This window comes from Sorex araneus, chromosome 3, assembly GCF_027595985.1.
Source record: "Sorex araneus isolate mSorAra2 chromosome 3, mSorAra2.pri, whole genome shotgun sequence".
Lineage (NCBI taxonomy): Eukaryota > Metazoa > Chordata > Mammalia > Eulipotyphla > Soricidae > Sorex > Sorex araneus.
In genome coordinates, this window is record NC_073304.1 from 30265987 (window position 1) to 30286948 (window position 20962).

A 20962-nucleotide genomic window follows, 5' to 3' on the forward strand; every position below is an offset into this window, starting at 1 on the left:
TGACAGTGCTACATATGTCAATTATAAAACCAGAGATCCATGAAGAACTAATCTTTTTCATGCTATGGTCATTTTATCAGGCTATTGGGGTTCTGAATACTAACCTCATTGCTAAAGATATCAAGCCTGGTTATTTGGGGTAATAACCTTCGCTTTAAAAACTTGCATGCCTTAAGTGACCTTAAGGGGATGATTATAGTGGAAGTTTCTGAAATACTTAGGGGACGAAATCTCCTAAGGATGAAATATAAGCTGAAAAGCAGAAAGACAGGACAGACATATCACAAAGGATCTTAAGTTCCTTGCTATGAAAATTGGAAGGGCCAGAGTGCTAGTTCAGTGGCTTTATAAAATACATATTTTGCATGCAGGGTGCAGGAGTCTCCTTTCCTACTTTCCACACGGTCCCTTAAATAGCTCCAGAAGTCCAGAAGTGACCCCTCCCACCCTGAACTTCTAAGCTAGTGGCATATGACCCTTCTCAGCAGTCCACAAGAGAGAGAGAGAGAGAGAGAGAGAGAGAGAGAGAGAGAGAGAGAGAGAGAGAGAGAGAGAATTGGAGTTGACTACTTTTGGCAAAAAGTAGTAGAATCTTATTCTGTTGTCTCAGTTAACTTTCAGCTGTGTAGAAGATAGACTTGACGACCAAAATTCATGTTGTTTTGTTTTGTGGGATTTTTTTTCCTTCACATTTTATATGGTAATTAGGTAGACATTAGTGTTGTAATTGTTTAAAGCTTCTCCAAGGAAAATGGTTAATTTTAGAGACTACTTTAATAGGTAGAAAAATAACAGATTAAAGTAGGAACATTTGGGGGCAATAGAGGGGAAGCATGGGAAATGTTGCACCTACGTTTATGTCACTTCTACTCTATACGCCAATCTGTCTTCTGAAACAATACTTGGTAATGTGGCTTTCTCTGACCCTAGGAAATGGCAGCTGTTTCCTAAACTAGTACACGCTACACATATATTCCTGTGCCCCTTCGATTGTAATATTCTTTAAGTCAATGACCACATCTTTTCATCTCTGTTCCTCGAGAGTTCTAAGGACTCACAGAAACGTGCTGGGATGTTGCTTATGTTGCTTAACTCAGGAAATAGACATTTACACAGGAAAGAGCACTGCAGGTTTTCCAGCTGTGTTAGTATTAGAAGACTCCGTGTTAGCAAGACACTAACTACATCATCCACCATTCTACCTAACATTTCGTGTGCAGACATAGTCTACATAATATTTCTAAAAATATTTAGTTTTTGACAAGGTAATTTTCAAGGTTGTTTATAGTAGTTTCAGGTCTACAAATTCCAGCACCAATCCCAACACCAGTGTCAACTTCCCTCCATCAATGTCCTGGGTTCCCTCACAACACCAACCCTGACTCCCTAACAGATACATTTCAAAATAAACCGGTAATTTTCCCCATCCACTAAGAGTCATAGAGAAAACTAGTTCTCAAGTAGGTTTATATATTTATATATTTTATTTTGGCTACACCCGGAGGTACTCAGGGGTTATCCCTGGCTCTGCACTCAGGGGTCCCCTTTGACGGGCTCGAGGGGCCAAACGGGATGTGGAGGATCAAAGCAGGGTCGTCTGCGTGCAAGGCAAACATGCCCTATCCGCTGTACAATCGCCCCGACCCCATAAAGTAGGTTAAAATTTTTCTTAGTAAAAAAAAATTTTTTTTAAACAAATTTTTTGGGTCACACCCTGCGATGCTCATGGGTTACTCCTGGCTCTGCATTGAGAAATTAGTCCTGCCGGTGCTGGGGGGACCATATGGGATGCCAAGGATCGAACCCAGGTCCGCCGCATGCAAGGCAAACGCTCTACCCGCTGTACCATCGCTTACCAAACTTTTTAAAAATAATTTTTAATAAAAAATTAATGTATTTGCATTAAACAGCGGCGAACTGTTCTAAGACAACGCTGGCTAAGACTCCGAACGTGGGGAGGTTCTAGTTTTCACATAATTTGCTGTAGAGTAGAGACACAGCTAAAGCCCCGAACCTCCAGTTCCACGCCAGCTTGCCGGAACCAAATCGTTGACACCTGAATTTCCAGACGGACGCGCCTCTCGGTGACGACGGATCGATTGCTCTGGCCTGGCGGAGGCCTATCCGGCAGGACAGTTCCCAGCTCGCGCTGCTAGGCGAAGCAGGTGAGCTCAGGACGTCCTTACGGGCCACGGAGCTCGAGCATCTGAGGTCCTGGCGGCCGCGCGGGACCTGTGTGACTGAGCGACCGGTCGCGTGGAAGAGTCATGTCTGCGCACTCCTTGGTGCGCGCCCTGCGCAAAAACAAGACCCTTCGCTACGGAGTCCCTATGTTTGTGAGTGCGCTGAAGGGATGAGGGGGCGGGGCCTCGCTGAAGGACGTGCGACCAGAGGGCGGGGCTTCAGTGAGGGGCGGGGTTCTCAGGGGCGGGGCTCCGCAAGAGGTTGGGCGTCCGCCGAGTGGTGGCGAAGGGGCGGGGCCTCACCGAAGGGCATGGTGCCCAGGGGGCGGGACTCCGCGAGGGGCAGGGCGTCCGTCTAGTGGTGGCGGTGGGGGGCGGGGCCTCACCGAGGGGCGGGGTTCCCGGGTTCTCGGGGGCACCCCTGAGGGGCGGGGTTTCATTGAGGGGGTGGTACCCACGAAGGCGGAGCCGGGTCTGGGCGTGGCAAGGGGCGGGGCGTCCACCGGATGGTGTGTACCGGTTGGCATTCTAGTCTTCTCTTCTTGGAACAGAATTGATTTCCCCAAATGGGATGCCCAGTTCCTTCTTACCTTTCCTGGTAATTACCAGGAAACTGTTTCAGAGTTTGATGGCCGGCATTAACCCAAGTCTGGATGAGTACTAAGATTGCTCACACTTCCCCGCTCTCTTCCACTGTCCGCCACAGCTTGACGGGTCTGACTGAATGTCGATGGAACTAGATATAGTTAGTTACTTGATTTAATTGGGAATTCCAGTTGTTTCACCTTCCTAGTTTGTGAGTTTTCCCAGGATTGTAGCACTGAGTATAATAGCCAGGATATGAAAACAACCCAAATGAATAAAGAAGGTATTACACAGTTGTAAGAAAAGAGTAAATCCTGCAATTTCCTGCAGTTTTGAATGAACTGGAGAATACTATAAGCAAATTAAAAGATTATATGATGAGAAATCATGTATTTCTCATAAATATCTACATATATGTACGCATGTATATAATATGAATACCATATGTACATGTACGTATGTATGTATACTACATATATGTATATATACATGTGTGATGTCATACGTACATATATGTGAAACCATGCGTATGAGAAAAATGAGATGATTTGGTTCATATGTGGTGTATAGAAAAAAATAAGGGAATAGATAATATTGAATGATGACAAACCTTTGATTATAACATTGAGAAGCGATCACCAAATTACAAGATCACCAAGTTTAAGGGGGGAGGGGATGGGGAGGCAGAGGTGATCTAGAGTAACACAAGGACAGTGGTGCAGAGTGTTGGGTACTTTGATGGCGGAGAAATGGGGCAAATTAGCTTATTTTGCATTATGATAAAACTGAAAGAATTCTAGTTTTGAAGAAACAAGTCCTGAATTCCATTCTTGACTTTGCCCAATGTAATTTGAATAGGTGGATCATGAGTTATCAGAAAAGGTATTCTGTAGAATTTTGTGTAATTTATTACCATTGGTATTTAGATAATCTATAGGCTGAATTCTGCCTTCCTGTTACTTAATTCTTTTATTCCTTTTCCCTCTTCCCTATACTTCTGCCCTACCATCATTGTTTCCTTGTCAAGTCTTTTTGGGGGGCCACCTCAGTGTTGCTCTGGGATTACTCCTGACTCTGTGCTCAGGGATCATTGAGGGTGGTTGGGCTCAGGGACCATTGGGGATGCCAGGGAATCGAACCCCAGTCTGCCTCATGTATGGCGAATGCTTGCCCTGCCCCAGTTTTCATTGTTTGTTGTTTAGAATACAGGGATTGTCATCTCATACACCTGACTGGCGCTCACACGTATTTCCAGCTGTGGCACTCAGCAGGGAGGTGCACAGCAGCTCGCATTGCTTGCTTGCTTGGTCACCAGGATTCGTGTGCTTCATTGATGCACATAACCTAAGTGATAGTTAGGGTATTCACCAGGCTTGCAGCAGTGCTCATACATTTGCTCACTAGAGTCTCACTTCCTGGCATTAGCCCTTGCACATTTCTTTAGTTGTGATGCTCGCTGTGGTTCTCATCCCTTTTATTGTGGCACGATGGCACATGTAGCTGCAGTGTGGCTGGAAATGACTTGCAGCACTGGGGATTGCAAACAGCAGAGCAGCGAGGCTCAAATCACAGAGCTGTCGAGATTGTACTCAGCACATGTGGGACACCAGGGCTTTGAACTCACGACTACCTGTAAATTAGCAAGACACAGAAGGCCCCTGCGCTATTCCTCCAGACCATCCTGTGTTGTTTTAATTATTTCCTTTCTCTGTTTCAGTTGCTGGTTGTTGGTGGTTCTTTTGGTCTTCGTGAGTTTTCACAAATCCGTTATGATGCTGTGAAGATTAAAGTAAGAGCTATGATTGAAGTTTGACATGTGTCTGTGTATTTTTATATCCTGAGTAGGAGACTGTGGTACTCAGTATACTAAATAGTCTGAGCCTTTTCCCCCCAACTGATATATGAGCATTTTGGGCTCTTTCTTATTCTTCAAAATAACAGTAACAAGCACAAGGAACTAATCATGAAATGTAAAGAATTTAGTACTCTTTCTTCTTACTCACTAAAGCATTTTCAGTAGCCTTAGCCTTCTCCCACAAAATATGCTGTACCGTAGGTTTTGGGATTTAGTTTGTTTTGGTTTTGCACCATACATCCTGTTCTCAGGGCTTACTTCTGGTATTGTGCTCAGGGATCACTTCTGTTGGGAACTATATATGGTGTCAGGGAAATTGAACCTGGTGGCGTGTATGAGGCAAGCACCCTGTACACTGTACTAGCTCTCCAGCCTCATTTTTAGGAATTAGAAGGAAGTATTTCACTTCATCCCATATGTGAGCCCCTTCACACATTGATGCAGGTGCTATAATTGTGCTAATTAAGCCACATGCAGGTGAAAGCCTCTAGAGGTAGGTGTTGGCATCAACATGTTAACTATAAACCGATAATTTCATAATTATTGGTGAAATTATTTTTAATAATAATGAAACTTGTCTTTCATGGGTATTCTTTTTACAGATATGCCTTGTGGCCTTTCTTTTCTTTTCCTTTAAATTACTTCTTTATAGATGAAGAAACCAAGAGCTAAGTCACTTGTCTGAGGTTTTATATGTCTATTAGAGGAAATATTCCACCATCTCTGATTTTGTAATTATGTAAGATGATTTTACAATTACTGTGAGATTTAAGCTAAGTATTTTATAAAAACCCTGGCTAATTTTTTTTAGTAGACAGTTTTTATAGCACACATCTGGTATTTGCGGTTTTATCCAAGCTATATATATTTCACTAGTAGACCTCTGTATTATTTGTGAGAAAGTAAAAAATAGTAAAGACTTATTCAGTTTCCTTAATTAATTTGGGGACAAGGAGTGGTCAGATCTGGCAGTGTTCAGGGGCCGTTCCCATGATGGTACTTAGGACTTACCCCTGTTAGTACTTGGGGTGCTCTTCAGGGGCCATGTAGTGCTAGGAACCGAACCCAGGGCCCTGCACACAAAGCAGTTCCTCCAGCCTTTTGAGCCATCTCTTTTGCCCTTTATTTTTTTGGTGGGAAGGAGGGCCCCACACCTAGTGGTGCTCAGGGGTTACTCCTGGCTCTGTACTCAGGAACCTCTTGGTGAACTGAGGTCCCCCAGCTGTATGGGATGCCAGGGACCAAACCTGGATTGGCTGCACCTAAGGCAATCACCCTACCCACTGTACTATCCCTCCAGCCCCCTCTCTTGCCCTGTGTGAATTTTAATTATTTAAGGGATATAGCAACTCTTGCTATTCTTAAAGATAGAAGCTATCAAGTATTTAATAATATTTAGATACTACATTTAGCAAGAATATATAGTTTCTATGAGACTAGAGCAGTTTATATTTTATTAAGCACCCCCCACCTTTCTCTTTTAGATGAAATTTATAGGCTTTCAGAAGTGGTATGACTTATGTGCATATTGGAAAAAATAATTGAATATTTGTTATGTGTTTATCATATATTTGATCCAGTAACCCAATTCTTAAAAATCTTAAAGCATAATTGAAATTTAAAGATATTTAGTAGAAAGATGTCCCCAGATAGGGACTGAATATGTGGCTCAGAGGTAAAATTCAAGCTTTGCATGCCTGAAGTTCTGGGTTCAATCCTTGATAATGCAAAAAAACAAAAAAACTAAATGAAAAAAAGAGCCAAAACTTATAATAATATCCAAAATGTAGTGTTAGAATTCGCATAAAATATTTCTAAATTCAAAGAGGGGCATAGTTTAGACTTGGGAAATGAGTATCAGATCTATCAACTTTTGCTGGGTTTTTTTGTTTGTTTTTTAAAGTATAAGTTATTTTATGTAAGTCTGATAGTTAGATGTATCAGCCTTTGAGTTTAGGCTTTATGACTGAGTAAAGAGTTATCTAAGTAGTAGGCATGATTAAATTCTTTAACAGAAAAGGAATATTATGCTCAGATTTCAATTTTAATAGTATTTCTATTAGTGCATTACAGGATGCGTAGGGGTGGGGAAGAGTGAGAGAACAAAATCAGAGGGAAGAGAGATAGTTTAAATTAGAGATAAAGAGAACTGTAAGCATATTTTGGTGGTAGTATAGATGAACAATAATATAGGTGGAACTAAAACATTTGCAAAGAAGAATGAAATGAATCCATTCCATGGACTAGAGAGATAGCATAGCAGGTAAGGCGCTTCCCTTGCATGTACCCTGACTTGGGTTCAATCCCCCGCAGCCCCATCTGGTTCCCTGAGCATTGTGAGGAGTAATTCCTTAGTACAGAGCCAAGAGTAACCCCTGAGTATCACCAGGTCTGATATCACCCTGAGTATCACCAAAAACTGGAAAAAAAAAAGAAGGAAAGAAAGAAAGGAAGAAAAGAATCTATTCCAGGAAAAAATTTTAGTAGTAAATTAATAGTTACTTTATGGTTAATGCATTTATAATGTAAAAATAAGAATAAATTTTGGTCACTCTGGGTTTTGATTTTGAAGAGTGGAAAAATGATAGTGCTAGTCATTCAGATGAGGAGGAAGAGTAAAGGGGATTACAATAGCAGGAGAGGTCCAGAAGATAGAAACAAAGGAAAGGGAACGAAGGTAGTGAATTGGGAGAATGAGATTGATTGCAAGGAAGAGCACAGTCTTTTACATAAACCAGGTTGAGAGGCTGAAGGTTGGGACGTGGTGGAAGGAGGGACACGTGCCTTGCGTGTGGAAGACCTGGTCTGATCCCTTGACACACACAAGCAAATGTTGATTAGGGTCTGTGGCAGGAGGCTGCAAGGACAAAATTCGGGTGTGAAGGATCAGAGGACAGGGAGATTGGCCTTTGAGATTGAGAGGTTCAGCTTGGTTCATATTGATAAGTCGAACTCAGTTGAAGGGTTTATTTATTCTTAGTTTTTATTTGTGTGTGGGGGTGTCCTGCTGGGACAGGGAGTTATCTTTTAAGCAGTGCTCAGGAGACTGGGGGCTTCACTTGGAAATTCTCTGCTAACTGGGCTGGAGCTCAATGTGAGGACCCAAGGATGTGGTGCTGCTCAGGGCCTGCAGTGCCAGGATTACCCAGACCACCCTGCTGGTGCTTGGGGGACTCCAAGGCCATGCTTGGTGATGCTTGAGAGCCTATGGGCTACCACCCGGCCATGCTCAGGAAACCATGTAGTATTAGAGATCAAACCGGGTCAGCTGTATTCAAGATATGTACTTTAGCCTAGGAACTGTTTCTCTGACCCCATATGCAGTGTTGGTGTTTGAAGGGAGCCAGAAAATAAATGGAAAGCAATCACTTTTAATTTTTAATGTGAAATAGGTATAATATATGTCTTCCTTGAAGGCCATTACTTTTTCCTCTTGTTTCCCAACACTTTGATTCTAATCATAATAAAATGACATAGTTCTGAATAGCCCTGGCAAGCCCTGGCAGAGCCTGGCAAGCTTCCCGTGGTGTAGTCGATATCCCAAAACCAGTAACAAGTCTCACAATGGAGACATTACTGGTGCCCGCTCAAGCAAATTGATGAACAATGGGACGACAGTGCCATAGTGCAGTGCAGTTCTGAATATATAATACTGAATGTGGAAATCAAGTCAATTTACAGTTAACATACATTTAAAATGTATATGATCTTAAGTATACCTTTTATGGACTCTGTTTTTTTTTTTTTGGTCTTATTTTGTTCTCTCATTTGAAAGCTGTATTTTTATTCTACCACTATAAATTACACTGTAGATTATTATATTTTGTAATATTTTCCCTTCTACTGTCTTGTTTTGAGGAATTACAAAATACATATCAAAAAACTGCCACTTTGGCACATGGGGTATCTTTGTGCAGAAGGCAGTTAAGGCACTGTGGACTCAGGAAGTCTAGTTTGAATTGTTTTGTCCATTAAAAATCTGTATTAGGTTGGGGAGAGAGCTCAAATGAGCATGTGCTCTCCATGTGGGTGGCATGGTGACACCGAGCATCACTAGGTGTAGCCTAAACATTAAATAAAATAAAATTTATTTGTATATATTAATTCTCCCATCCCTACTTCCCTAGTTGTGCACGTGTGTATGTGTGTGTGTGTGTGTGGGGGGGTGTATGTCACTTGTTACTTTGTGCCTTCAGCATTGTCCTTTCATTTTTTAGTTTTTAGTGCATTTCTTTCTTTTTTTTTATTAGTGCATTTCTTATGGTAGTATATAGCGGTATTTTTAAAAAGTTATGTTAGGAAATCTGTTACTTAATGTCAGGAAATCTGAACTTAATAGATAAGTTCAACAATGTTTGTATGTCTTCCCACCCAAAACAGTCATTTAAAAAGCCCTTAATCTTGGGGCCGGGGAGTTAGTACAACAGGTAAGATGCTTGCCTTGTAGCAGACCTGGGTTCAATCCCTGGCATAACATATGGTTCCCTAAATTCCTCCAGGAGTGATCTCTGAGTGCAGAGCGAGGAGTAAGACCTAAGAATTGCTGGTGTGGCCCAAAAACCAAAAAGAAAAACTCAATCCAGTTGTAGCAAGCCAAAAGAAAAGAAAAGTAGCAAAAGTAAAACAAGTTCAGAATAATTCTTTCACAGTGCCATCAACATTGAAGATATAATTTCATCTTATTTAGCATTTGAGGTTGCTGATTAGTTTTTTCTTTCTGTAGTTAAGCTGTTTTTTCACTTGAGAGTTTCTTTTTATCTTTAATTACAAAGTTTCATTCTTTAGCCTTTTCACTCCTGAGGACCAGGGACAAATAGCAAGATTTCTTTGACTGATAGCTAACACAGAAATAAAACCCAATGTAGATAAATTTTATTTTATTTTATTATTATTTTTTTTCTTTTTGGGTCACACCTGGCGATGCACAGGGGTTATTCCTGGCTCTGCACTCAGGAATTACCCCTGGCAGTCCTCAGGGGACCATATGGGATGCTGGGAATTGAACCCGGGTTGCCTGCGTGCAAGGCAAATGCCCTACCTGCTGTGCTATTGCTCAAGCCCCTAAATTTTATTATTAAATGTATCACTGTATCAGTGTCATCCTGTTGTTCGTGGATTTACTCGAGCGGGCACCAGTAACATCTCTATTACACTCAGCTCTGAGATTTTAGCAGCCTCTCCTTACTCGTCTTTCCTAACAATTGGAGGCTCTTTCAGAGTAAGGGGAATAAGACCTATCATTACTGTTTTTGGCACATCGAACATGCCACGGATAGCTTGCCAGGCTGTGCCTTGCTGGTGGTTTATTCTCGGTAGCTTGCTGGGCTCTCCGAGAGGCACGTATATATCTTTTACTGTATTTTGGATATGAATACACCATAGGGAGCTTGCAAGGCTCTGCTGTGGGGCAGTAGACTCTTGGTAGCTTGTCAGTTTCTCCAAGAGGGAGAACAAGGCTATTAGAGAACAAGGCTTCCGGGAGCTTAGTTTTTTTTTTTTTTTTTTGCCTTTTTTTTTTGTTTTTTGTTTTTTGGGTCACACCCGGCGATGCACAGGGGTTACTCCTGGCTCTGCACTCAGGAATTACTCCTGGCGGTGCTCAGGGGACCATATGGGATGCTGGGATTTGAACCCGGGTCGGCCACATGCAAGGCAAATGCCCTACCCGCTGTGCTATTGCTCCAGCCCCGCGGGAGCTTAGTTTTATAGTCTCTGAATGTTGGCTGTTGGTGGGATTACACGGTGCGGGGGCAGTGTGTGGGTGTGGCTGCCAAGCTACTGGAAAATGGGGGATCTGGGTGGAGAAGGCCCAGTCCCAATCTGAGTGGGCTTGGAGATCTCAGCCCTGGGTCCTGAAGACCTGGGTTCCTCTGCTGGTCCCTTCATGCGTGAGGCTTACCCGAACATGTGGAGAGTGGCCTTGAGCATGGCTGTGACTGGGTTCCAGAGGTCTTCAACTGTCAAGGCTCTGCTTGGGGCAGGGAGGGAAAGGCAGCCCCTCCCCTCCGAGAGGCCCTGGTGAAGACAGCCAGGCGAGGGGAGCAAGAGACTCTTCATCGTTCTCTTCCGGGAGCTTGGTCTTATATTCTCTTGATGTTGGCCATTGGTGGGATTACACGGTGCCCATAAAAATCTTAATAATTTAATAATTGAATTATTTAATGTAATGTTATAAAATTATTATTGTCAGCTAGAGCAACTTTTGCTGCTGCTGTAATGAAGAGGAAAATTTGGCAGATTTCTAGGAAAATTTTTGAGGACTAGCACCAGACCATGAGACCACAGGTTGAGAAATCGGGTCTAAAGCATTACTACAACATGATTAACAATGGGCTCTTAAAAAAAGTTATGGTCAATTTTTTACGGTGTTCAGTCTGAGTAATCATGTCTTTTCTATATATTATTTAATTACTAATTAATTATTGCCCTTTCTCAATTCTCTTTATTTTCTGATTCTGAAAGCCCTTATAGACATATACTGGAACTTTGGATCTAGTTTTCAAAAAATACTTTTTATTTCATTCATGCCATAACTTTGTATATCATTCTCTCAAATCCTCAGGTAGTTTTTCTAGTATATTACTATGATCTTAAGCTGTTTCCAGTCACTATATAGCTATTCCATTGAATTTCATTTACATATGTTATTCATGTCAGCAATCACATTCTTTCCCAAAGACTTTCTCACATACAGGTAGCATGACAACAGCCCCTACTTACCACTATGAAATCCTAAGTTTTCCATAGATACTTCATTCTTTCTGGTTTATGAAGATAGTCCTTTTTTGTTTTCAAGTACAGAATTTATTAGTTTTTAAGTTTCATTTCTATGTAATGTAACTTAGGATGGACTAAGCATGGACTTCAGAGGTAGAGGGTTCAAGTCAAGTTTGGCCTCTGAGGGGCTAGATAGATAAAACAGTGGGTAGGGCACTTGCCTTACACATAGCCAACCCAGGTGTGAGCCACAGTGTACCATATGATTCCCCAAGCCTATCAGGAGTGACCTGTGTGTAGAGCCAGGAGTGCCCTCAACGCCAACGTGTGTGGCCCAAAAATAAAAACAAAAAACAAGTTTGACCTCTAACAAGTTATTTAAAATCCCTATGTCCCATTATACTTTCTGATGATAATAAAGCTCATAGGTATTTGTGATAAAAGAGCCTATATAAAACACGTAACAATGCTCAGTAAATATCATTTGTTTTTGTAATAGTGATGGTAATAGAGCACTAGTTAACATCATGGGACTGGACTGGATGGTAGAAATTTTGTAAACGTATTTATAATCTGTTATACTATCTGAACCACCCCTTATTTTATTTATTAAAATTGAAGAATGAGACATGTCCTGCCCTTGTTTTGCACGTGTGAGAATCCCTAGTTTGATTCCTATCAACACCAAAATAATAATAACAACAAAGTAAAATAAAAATTGAAGCAAACATACTTAAATAACTTATAGTTCCTCTTTCTTTTCTATAGGTTGATCCTGAGTTAGAAAAGAAATTGAAAATGTCTAATGTATCCTTGGAATCAGAGTATGAGGTATGTTAATTTATAGTCTCACATCAATCTTCTTGGTCAGTGACCACTTCTCTGCATCCTAAGGTAAATGTCAAGTATTACAAATGCAGTGTTTCCTGAGTACAGGGCCAGGAGAAAGTCCTGAGCACCACCGGGTATGGTCCAAAAATCAAAAAAATTAAATCAAATAGGGACACATTTAATGGTGCTTTGTTGACCCCGGAACCATTCCTGGGAATACATGACTCTGCTCTAAGGGCCTAACGTTAGAGGGCCTAGTGCTAGAATTTCAGTGCTGTGGGTGCTCAGGCCACCAGGGCGGCATTTGGTGGCATTCTGGGCCCTTATAGACCAGGAGTTAAACACATTTCCAGGTTTTTGAGCCTTTTCCCAGCCTTTTTTGAGCCATATTTCTGGCCTAAGAATTAGTCTTTTTATTTTACTTGTGTGTGTGTGTGTGTGTGTGTGTGTGTGTGTGTATGTTTATTTTGTGCCATTTCTGGGTGGTGTTCGGGTGCTACTACCAGCATACTACTTGAAAGTCTCCCTGGTGGTTCTTGGGGTTCTATACAGTGTCAGGAATCAAAGACGGACCTCCCTCATACAAACAAAGCACATACTCTAACCCTTTGAGCTATCTCTCTGGTAGCCTAAAGATTATTCCAAAATTCACTGGATCATATATGTTTTATTGCATTTGGGTCAATGCCTTAATTTTTTTCTGAAAATCTTTTTACAACTGAATCATTTCATGACTACATTTGAAAATAATTTATTCTTTTCTTGTATGATAAATTATTAGAATTTTGTTTGTCCACATGTATCTAACATCGATTTATGGTTAAACTTAATGAAATGTGGAGACTTGTGTGATTTGCTACTTCCTCATTATTTTGTCAATCTCTGTAATTTGCTATTTCTCATATTGCGCACTTTGCTGGTAGTGATACTCTGGAAGTTTTGTCAGGAGTAGATTTTAATTTTTATTCTTTTAGAATCATTGCATTTGAAAACTGAAAAAACTGTGGAGATCATTTGGTCCAGCATTTTTATTATTTCTCATGAGGCAATTAATGTTTAATTGGCTTAATTATTTGCTCAGGGATGTACAGTTTGTTAGCAAATGAGTAATGCTTAGTTTCCAAATATCAAGGTACATTTATTTGATTTTTCTTATCTTTGAATATAAACTGTCCTGTGTTCTCTTGGCTTTCTATCTTATTCAATGAATATCCAAGAATATCCAAAGCAGCTATGTGGAAATTACTGTCATATAGCTGTCATATAGAAGTGAAGAAACATTTATGTTTATTTTTAGTTTACCTTCATTCCTAAGCTTGAGGCACTTCACTCTGTTAGTACAGTGATCCAAACTACAGTTGAAACTGTTTTTTTAATGTTGGAAATCTTTACTAATGGCAGCTCCTGGAATGTCTTCTCATCCTAAAACCCAGTAAGGTCAGGTGTAGGCACGTCATCGTTGTTCTCTTTCCAAAATAAACCTTGTTTTTTTTTCTCCTATTTACTATTATTCCTCATACTCATTAATGCTGGTCATTATTTTTGCTGGATCAGCCTTATTAGCTATGCTTTTGTTTTTTCCCAGCTTTCTCAATTTCGATTTTTTTTTTGGTGGGGATGGGTGGAATTTGAGCCTTAACTGACAGTTTTCAGAGATTACTCCTGGCTTGACATTCAGGGATCACTCCTGAGGGTGCTCAGAAGGTGATATGTGGTGCTGGGGATCCAATCAGGGTTGGTCACATGCAAGGCAAGCTCCTTACTCCCCCTACTATCTCTTTGGCCCCACTTCTTTCCTTTGTGTTTCCAAAAATAATGTAGACACTCTATATTTTTATAGTTTTAGTGTTTTTGGAGAGAAAAATTGGTATTCATATCAATAACAAGCAAGTAAAATCCTATTAAATATGTCATTTCTTTATCATTATAATTTATGTGTAGTCAATCCAATAAAATTATAATAAAGGTCCTATTGGATTCTTTCCACTTATTCTTGCATTTAGTGGAATCCTAATCAAAACCACAGGGCTCCTATACTAACACACACACACACACACACACACACACACACACAAACACGTGCTTTAATTTTTGTGGCTCTGTAGAAAATAAAAGACTCTACTTTTGAAGACTGGAAGAATATTCGAGGACCCAGACCTTGGGAAGATCCTGACCTCCTCCAGGGACGAAATCCAGAAATCCTGAAGACTAAAACAGCTTGACTGTGTTGATTATTTTATTTTAATTTTTAAATAAAAATGTTCACTGGAATTCTCACCATAGACTGCTGTTCACTAGGAAGAAAATTTCATACCAACAGAAGCCTGACTAGAGTTATCTCATGGCAAATAATTTTGATTTTATCAGGTATAAGTTTTTATACTCCCTATCTTTTATCTGTAAATAAAAGTGACAATCTTGACTGCCAATAATTTATTCGTTCAATAAACTGTGAATATTACTTAAAGAGTGTTGTTTGTTCTCCCAACTTTTCACTCCTGTTCACTATAATTTCTTTTGAGAATGATAAATCTGGATCCAGATTCTTTTATTATAAAGCAATGATTCTAAGTCAAACCTATGTAGTAAAATATTTTTACCGTATTTTACTAAGATAATTTCTCAATGATTCTTTATATTCAATGCTAATTAGCCTCTAAAGCATCACCTGGTGACTATATTGGTGCCATTAAGTATGTTAGGAATAGTATTCTAGGATCCTGACCCCAAGAATACTAATCCTAACATACTTAATGGCACTAATAGAGTGATAATACAATGGATAGGGCATTTGCCTTTCATGTTTGTGGGGTGTTTTTTTTTTTATAGTTTTAGGATGTGGCCCAAATACAAAAATAAAATAACAAAACCACACAGAAAACTCAGTGTCTCAGCTGTGGTATCTTTGAGAACCAACATTTACAACCTCTTGTGATTATGACTTGTCTACACCAGAACTTGGCTTGATTGACTCAAAAATTTGGATTGAACTGAAAAATAAATCCATTACAACAAGAGGCCTAAAAAAACAAAAAAGAGCTCCTAGAAAGAATGGAGACAGAAGATATCCTCTCCAAAAATCAACTTCATTGATGAACAATAAGCTTAAATAGAGTAGAGATTTGCCACCTAACACCCTAATCCTCGCTCTGTAGCTCTGGAATGATAGAGAACAGTATAAACAGGGGTTAGAGCCACTGATGGGTGCCATTTTGGCAACTTTATCAATCTGTTGATGGAAGTGCTGGTGGGCACTCTTTTTGGGTCTTCCTATTCATAGTTACAGACCCTGAGAGTAAGACCCAAGGATAGCTCCATCCATCTCTACCAAGTAGCTGAACTACCTAGGTGGCTAAGAGATAATGATCAACAGTGCTTGCTCCTAGCAGACAGACAGACACAACCTCTTCCAGTGCACATCTGACTGCTAACAAGAAGGCAAACCCTATAGACAAAAAGCATCCTGAAGACCCTCAAAAGCATAGCCAGTTATCCATGGACCCCAAACTCCCTGCTGTGCTTCTATCCCTGTTCACTACAAGCCTAGCTTTCCCTTCTAGATTTGGGGTGTGTGCTTGCTTGATTATCAGCTGTGATTGAGGTCCCAGATACCTCTGAAACGTACCCTAGCCACCACCCAGAACTATCCAATCACAACTGTAGCAGCCTAAAGGCTGCCAGGCACTAGCAATTGTGAACTTCTCATCACTGCCTAGACTTGTTTGAACTGAACCAGAACGTACTATCAGGGACACACAACCTCAGATCCCTGGTTTTCATCCAGGTCCTCTTGAAATCAGCACATATACTCCTAACCTCTTGGGACTACATACCTAGATTGCTGCCCAGAACCACTTGAACTTGGAGTAGAGGTACCACCAAGCTTCATGATTCCAAACTCCTGGTCACCATCTAGATTTGTTAAAACTCAGCACTGGTCACAATTGGTTATGATTCTCTGGTTGCCTTGGTATTATAATCCTTGCCAAATATTTGGAAGCTTGTAGCTCTCGACACTGCCTGAGTCTGCTTTCCATTCATTTACAGTGCCGACACTGCCTTGCACTGCATTGCATTTGTTGCCAGGTGCTTATAACTACAAACACCCCACTTACCACCCAAGCCTGCTTAGTGCCACAGCCACTGCAAGGCACTCTTGACTTTGATGGCATAGCTGCTGCCTAACACTGATGAAGTTGTTCTGCTTTGAGCTTGCTATCTGGGCCTGTTTGACCTTGGCAATATAGCCGCTGCCAGGCACTAGTGACCATAAAGAAGAAGGAAATAACTCAAGAAAATGATCACAGTTACAACTGTACCAAAGATAATTAAGTACCCTAGGAATAAGGCAAAAGACTTGCACATTGAAAATTATGTCACTGTTAAAAGAAATAGAAGATATAAGGAAACAGAAAATTATCTCACTTCTTGGAATTGAAAAAATGAACGCGGTCAAAATATTCATTCAATTAAAAATGTTAAACTTATTATTTAAGTTTAGATTAATCCCCCAGATTTCAATGGCATTCTTCAAAGAAGTAAGCAATACTGAAATTTATTTGAAATCATAAAAGAGCCCAAATAGCTAAAGCAATTCTGAAAAAATAAAAGCTGATACACATCATATTTCCTCATTGAAGTTAATACTACAAAGCTATTATAATCAATACAGTCTGGTGTTGGAATGAAAGGAGACACACAACAGTGGGCTAGAACCGAAACCCAAGAAATAAATCATCATATGTTTGGGAAGTTAGTTTACAATGAAGGAACCAAGAACATAAAATGGAGAAATGAAATTTTCTTCATCAAATCACTGTCACTGTCACTGTCATCCCATTGCTCATTGATTTGCTCGAGTGGGCACCAGTAACGTCTCCATTATGAGACTTGTAGTGTTGTGAAAACTATAGCCATATTCAAAAGAATGGACTGGAGCAATAGCGCAGTGGGAAGGCGTTAGCCTTGCACGTGACTGACCAGGGTTCGATTCTTTCGTCCCTTTCGGAGAGCCCAGCAAGATACCGAGAGTATCCTGCCTGCACGGCAGAGCCTGGCAAGCTACCTGTGGCGTATTCCGTATGCCAAAAACAGTAACAAGTCTCACAATGGAGACGTTACTGGTGCCCACTTGAGCAAATCAATGAACAATGGAATGTTCATCGAATAAAACCTTCGGGGAGAAAAACTGTAGGTAACATTGAAGAAAATAGGAAAATGCTATCAGTGTCAGCGGTGTTTTTGTAGATTTGAATCCAGTAGTAGGGGGGGGTGGGCAAAAATAAATGCATGGGATTACATCAAACTAAAAAAATTCTTGAAGTCAAAGATATTAATATGAAAAGTATTCTACTGTATGGGAGAAAATATTTGCACAAGATACATCTGACAAAGGGTTAGTATGTAAAGTATATACTTTTACAAACCTTAGTATATACAAACAACCTCCAAATCTTAATAGTAAGCATACAATGCCTTCAAAATTGTAGAGAGTATCTGAATATACAGTTTACCAACAAAGATGTACAGATGACTAGCAGGCATTTGAAAAACTTGGTCCAGCTTCTGCAGAATATTATGGAGGTTTCTTCAAAAAAATAAATAATTGATATGCGATATTATCCAACATTTCCACCTTGGGTATCTTTCCCAAGAACACAGAAACATTCATCCAAAAAAGATATCTGTTGCAGTTTTATCTGCCATAGTTAAGATGTGGGAACAACCCAGATGCCCAACAACCAATCAAGATATGTTATATTCGCACATGGGAGTGATACTCGGCAATTGGAGAGAAATGTGACTTCTTTTTCTTTTGCTGTAACATGGATGGAACGGAAGCTAAGCAAAATCAGAGTTAAGACAAGTACTGGGTGATCTCATGTGTAATAGATTTATTTATTTGTTTTAAAAGTCAAAGAAATAGACATACCTAATGAAAGCAAACTCTGAATACACAACTGAGGTTAACCAAGCCAGGGGTTGGAGCAGTGAACTGAAAGGTTGGAGGGATCTAATGGAATAAATCTAATAATCAAAATCTTCTGGAGTTTGACTCTTTGTAAGCATGATGCGGTAACAGTCAGTGTATACCTAAAACAGAAACATTTTCAGTAAAATAAAAACAAAATAACTTTAGTGTATGGTGTAAGATTTGGGCTCAATTTTATTTTTTCCATGTGCCTATCCAGTACAAAGTGTTAAAGAGGCTTTCCTTGCTTCTCTTTATGTACCCAGCTCCTGTATGGTCAGTTGTCCATATATTTGAGGGATTGCCTCTATACTCTCAATTTTATTCTATTGATTCAAGAGGCTTCTGTTATTCTAATACCACAAAGTTTTGATTACTAGCATTTTACAAGTATTTTAAAGCCAGGGACTGCAGTATCTTTTGTGTGTGTGTGTGTGTGTGTGTGTGTGTGTGTGTGTGTGTGTGCGCGCGCACGCGCCACACTCAGATGTACAGGGGTTATTCCTGACTTTGCACTCAGGAATTACTCCTGGCGGTGTTTGGAGGATCATATGGGATGCTGGGAATCAACCCCAGGTCGGCCACATGCAAGGCAGATGCCCTGCCCACTGTACTGTCGCTCCAGCCAAGACTGCAGTACCTTTGATCTTCTTTTTCCTCAGTACTGCTTTGTTTTTTCAGGTGGCAGTGAAGTTACAGTAACTTTGTACATCAAAGCCATAAATTTCAATAGTATTGGGACAGAATGATAGTACAGTGGGTAAGGCACTTGCTTTACACACGGCCGACCTGGATTCTATCCCTAGTATTCCATATGGTCTCCAGAGAACTGCCAGGAAATTGATATGCCATATTATCCAACATTTCCGCCTTGGGTATCTTTCCCAAGAACACAGAAACATTCATCCAAAAGAGACATTTGTTGCAGTTTTATCTGCAGCAGTGAAGATGATGTGGAAAGAACCCAGATGTCCAACAACCAATCAAGATGTGTTATATTCACACATTCCTGAGTAGAGAACCAGGAGTAACCCCTTGAGCATCACCAGGTGTCGCCGCAAAACAAGAAAACACTGTTGTAACCATATTACTGAATCTATAATAAAAAATTTAAATAAAGTAAAATTAAATGTAAAACTAGGAACATTATTTTTTTTTTTTAATTTTTGGTTTGGGGGCCACACCTGGCAGTGCTTAGAGGCTCAGCGCTTGGGTGGAGCTTGGAGCACCACATAATGGCAGTTCGCTATATGCAAAGTATATCCTCAGATCTGTGAGCTGTCTCTCTGGCTCATGGAAATATTCACAAAAATAACCATTAAATCTTTTTGGAAGGAAGTCCTTGAATGAACTTGTTCATCTCTTCTGCAAACAGAAAGTTCAGGAGGAAAATATGCAGACTTATAGACCTTAACAGGAATCTTGGCACTGATCGTTTGTCAGATTAAAAACCATGTGATTTTATGCACTTTGCATCACTCATTTGAGACTCCCTTCCTTTGTGAGTTGGAAGTTTTGTAGTTTGTATCATATAGCCAAGAAAAGATAGGCAATAAGTGATCATTATTGTTGTTGTTGTTGTTGTTGTTATTGACTAGTAAGTAAAAATAACATTTACAGATGAAATATTTTCTTTCCTAAGTTACTGTTTCCAATAGTTCAGTTTTTAAATTTTTCCCTCTGGTTTGTTTAACACTTAAGCTATTTTTAACCGACCGGAAGCATTAACAAATGGTAAAAGGAATGTGCCCCAAATGTTTCTGAAATGTGATTTTCCTATTTCCTCTAGATTGTGAAAGGTGCTAGATTTTAGAGTAAAGAGTTGGAAAGCGTAACATTTTGGCTTCTGGTGCTGCAGAGCAGAAATCATTCGGGTGTGGGCAAGTCTTGAAGTCACCGCCTGAGTCCACCAGGGGGTGCGTTAAGTCCACACGACAGGATGCACTGGCGCTCCTCCTCTTGAGTGAAGTCCCGCGTGGGCAGGGGCCGCTATTCACGGGATCGCCTAATCATGAATCCTGACACACTATCTCTGCACTCTCCTTTTACCTGCTGTGAAAGGAGCTGTCTCTGTAGTTCAGCAGAAGAGCATTTGCCATGCATGTGTGAATCCCTTGATTTGTTTGATCCCTGACACAAAACAAAACAAAATACTGAATTCCCTAGGTGGCACCTTAGCTTCTGCATCCCTTTTGTTCATTCCTGACTGGAGGAGGAGTGGCTGATTGCTGCCTCCCCTCCGAGCCACAAAGACAACACCTAAGGAATTCTAGGTGGAGTCGGGGAGCTGCCAATCACCTGTCTTTGAGTTGGGCTCTACTTCCTTTGGCTATTTTTTCCCCATCAACCTTCACACTCTGCTTTCAAAACTCCTTCACAGCAGTTTGATCAAGGCACTGACATCAAAAGATTTTTTTTTAATTAAAATCATCTACTTCATGACCCGTTCGGTTAATCTGTATTAAGTCCTTACCATACATGGAGTCAGGACTTTCCTAGGTGCTAGGGAACCAAACAGTATCACTGTATCACTGTCATATCATTGCTCATTGATTTGCTCGAGCACGCACCAGTAACATCTCCATTGTGAGACTTGTGGTTACTGTTTTGGATATCAAATACGCCACGGGTAGCTTGCCAGGCTCTGCCATGCGGGCAAGATACTCTAGGTAGCTTGCTGGGCTCTTCGAGAGGAGCAGAAGAATCGAACCTGGGTCGGCCACATGCAAGGCAAACGCCCTACCCACTGTGCTATCGCTCCAGCCCAGGGAAACAAACAGCAAGAGTCTCTTTTTCATGTTGATTATGATGGTGACTATG

At 40.5% G+C, this 20962-nt stretch overlaps 1 protein-coding gene across 1 annotated transcript; it reads left to right on the top strand.

Annotated features, from left to right (window-relative positions):
- Nucleotides 1–2077: 2077 nt before the first annotated feature.
- LOC101549998 (cytochrome c oxidase assembly protein COX16 homolog, mitochondrial) lies at nucleotides 2078–14469 on the top strand. Its single transcript, XM_004612413.2, has 4 exons — nucleotides 2078–2336; nucleotides 4486–4557; nucleotides 12109–12171; nucleotides 14277–14469. The coding sequence occupies exons 1-4, from the start codon at nucleotides 2268–2270 to the stop codon at nucleotides 14391–14393; spliced, it is 321 nt and encodes a 106-aa protein (XP_004612470.1). The 5' UTR covers nucleotides 2078–2267; the 3' UTR covers nucleotides 14394–14469.
- Nucleotides 14470–20962: the final 6493 nt, after the last annotated feature.

Coding starts and splice junctions, on each gene's coding strand:
- LOC101549998 (XM_004612413.2), top strand. CDS start 2,268: ATGTCTGCGCACTCCTTGGTGCGCGCCCTGCGCAAAAACAAGACCCTT. Junction 2,337..4,485: donor GCTACGGAGTCCCTATGTTT/GTGAGTGCGCTG, acceptor TCTCTGTTTCAG/TTGCTGGTTGTTGGTGGTTC. Junction 4,558..12,108: donor ATGATGCTGTGAAGATTAAA/GTAAGAGCTATG, acceptor TCTTTTCTATAG/GTTGATCCTGAGTTAGAAAA.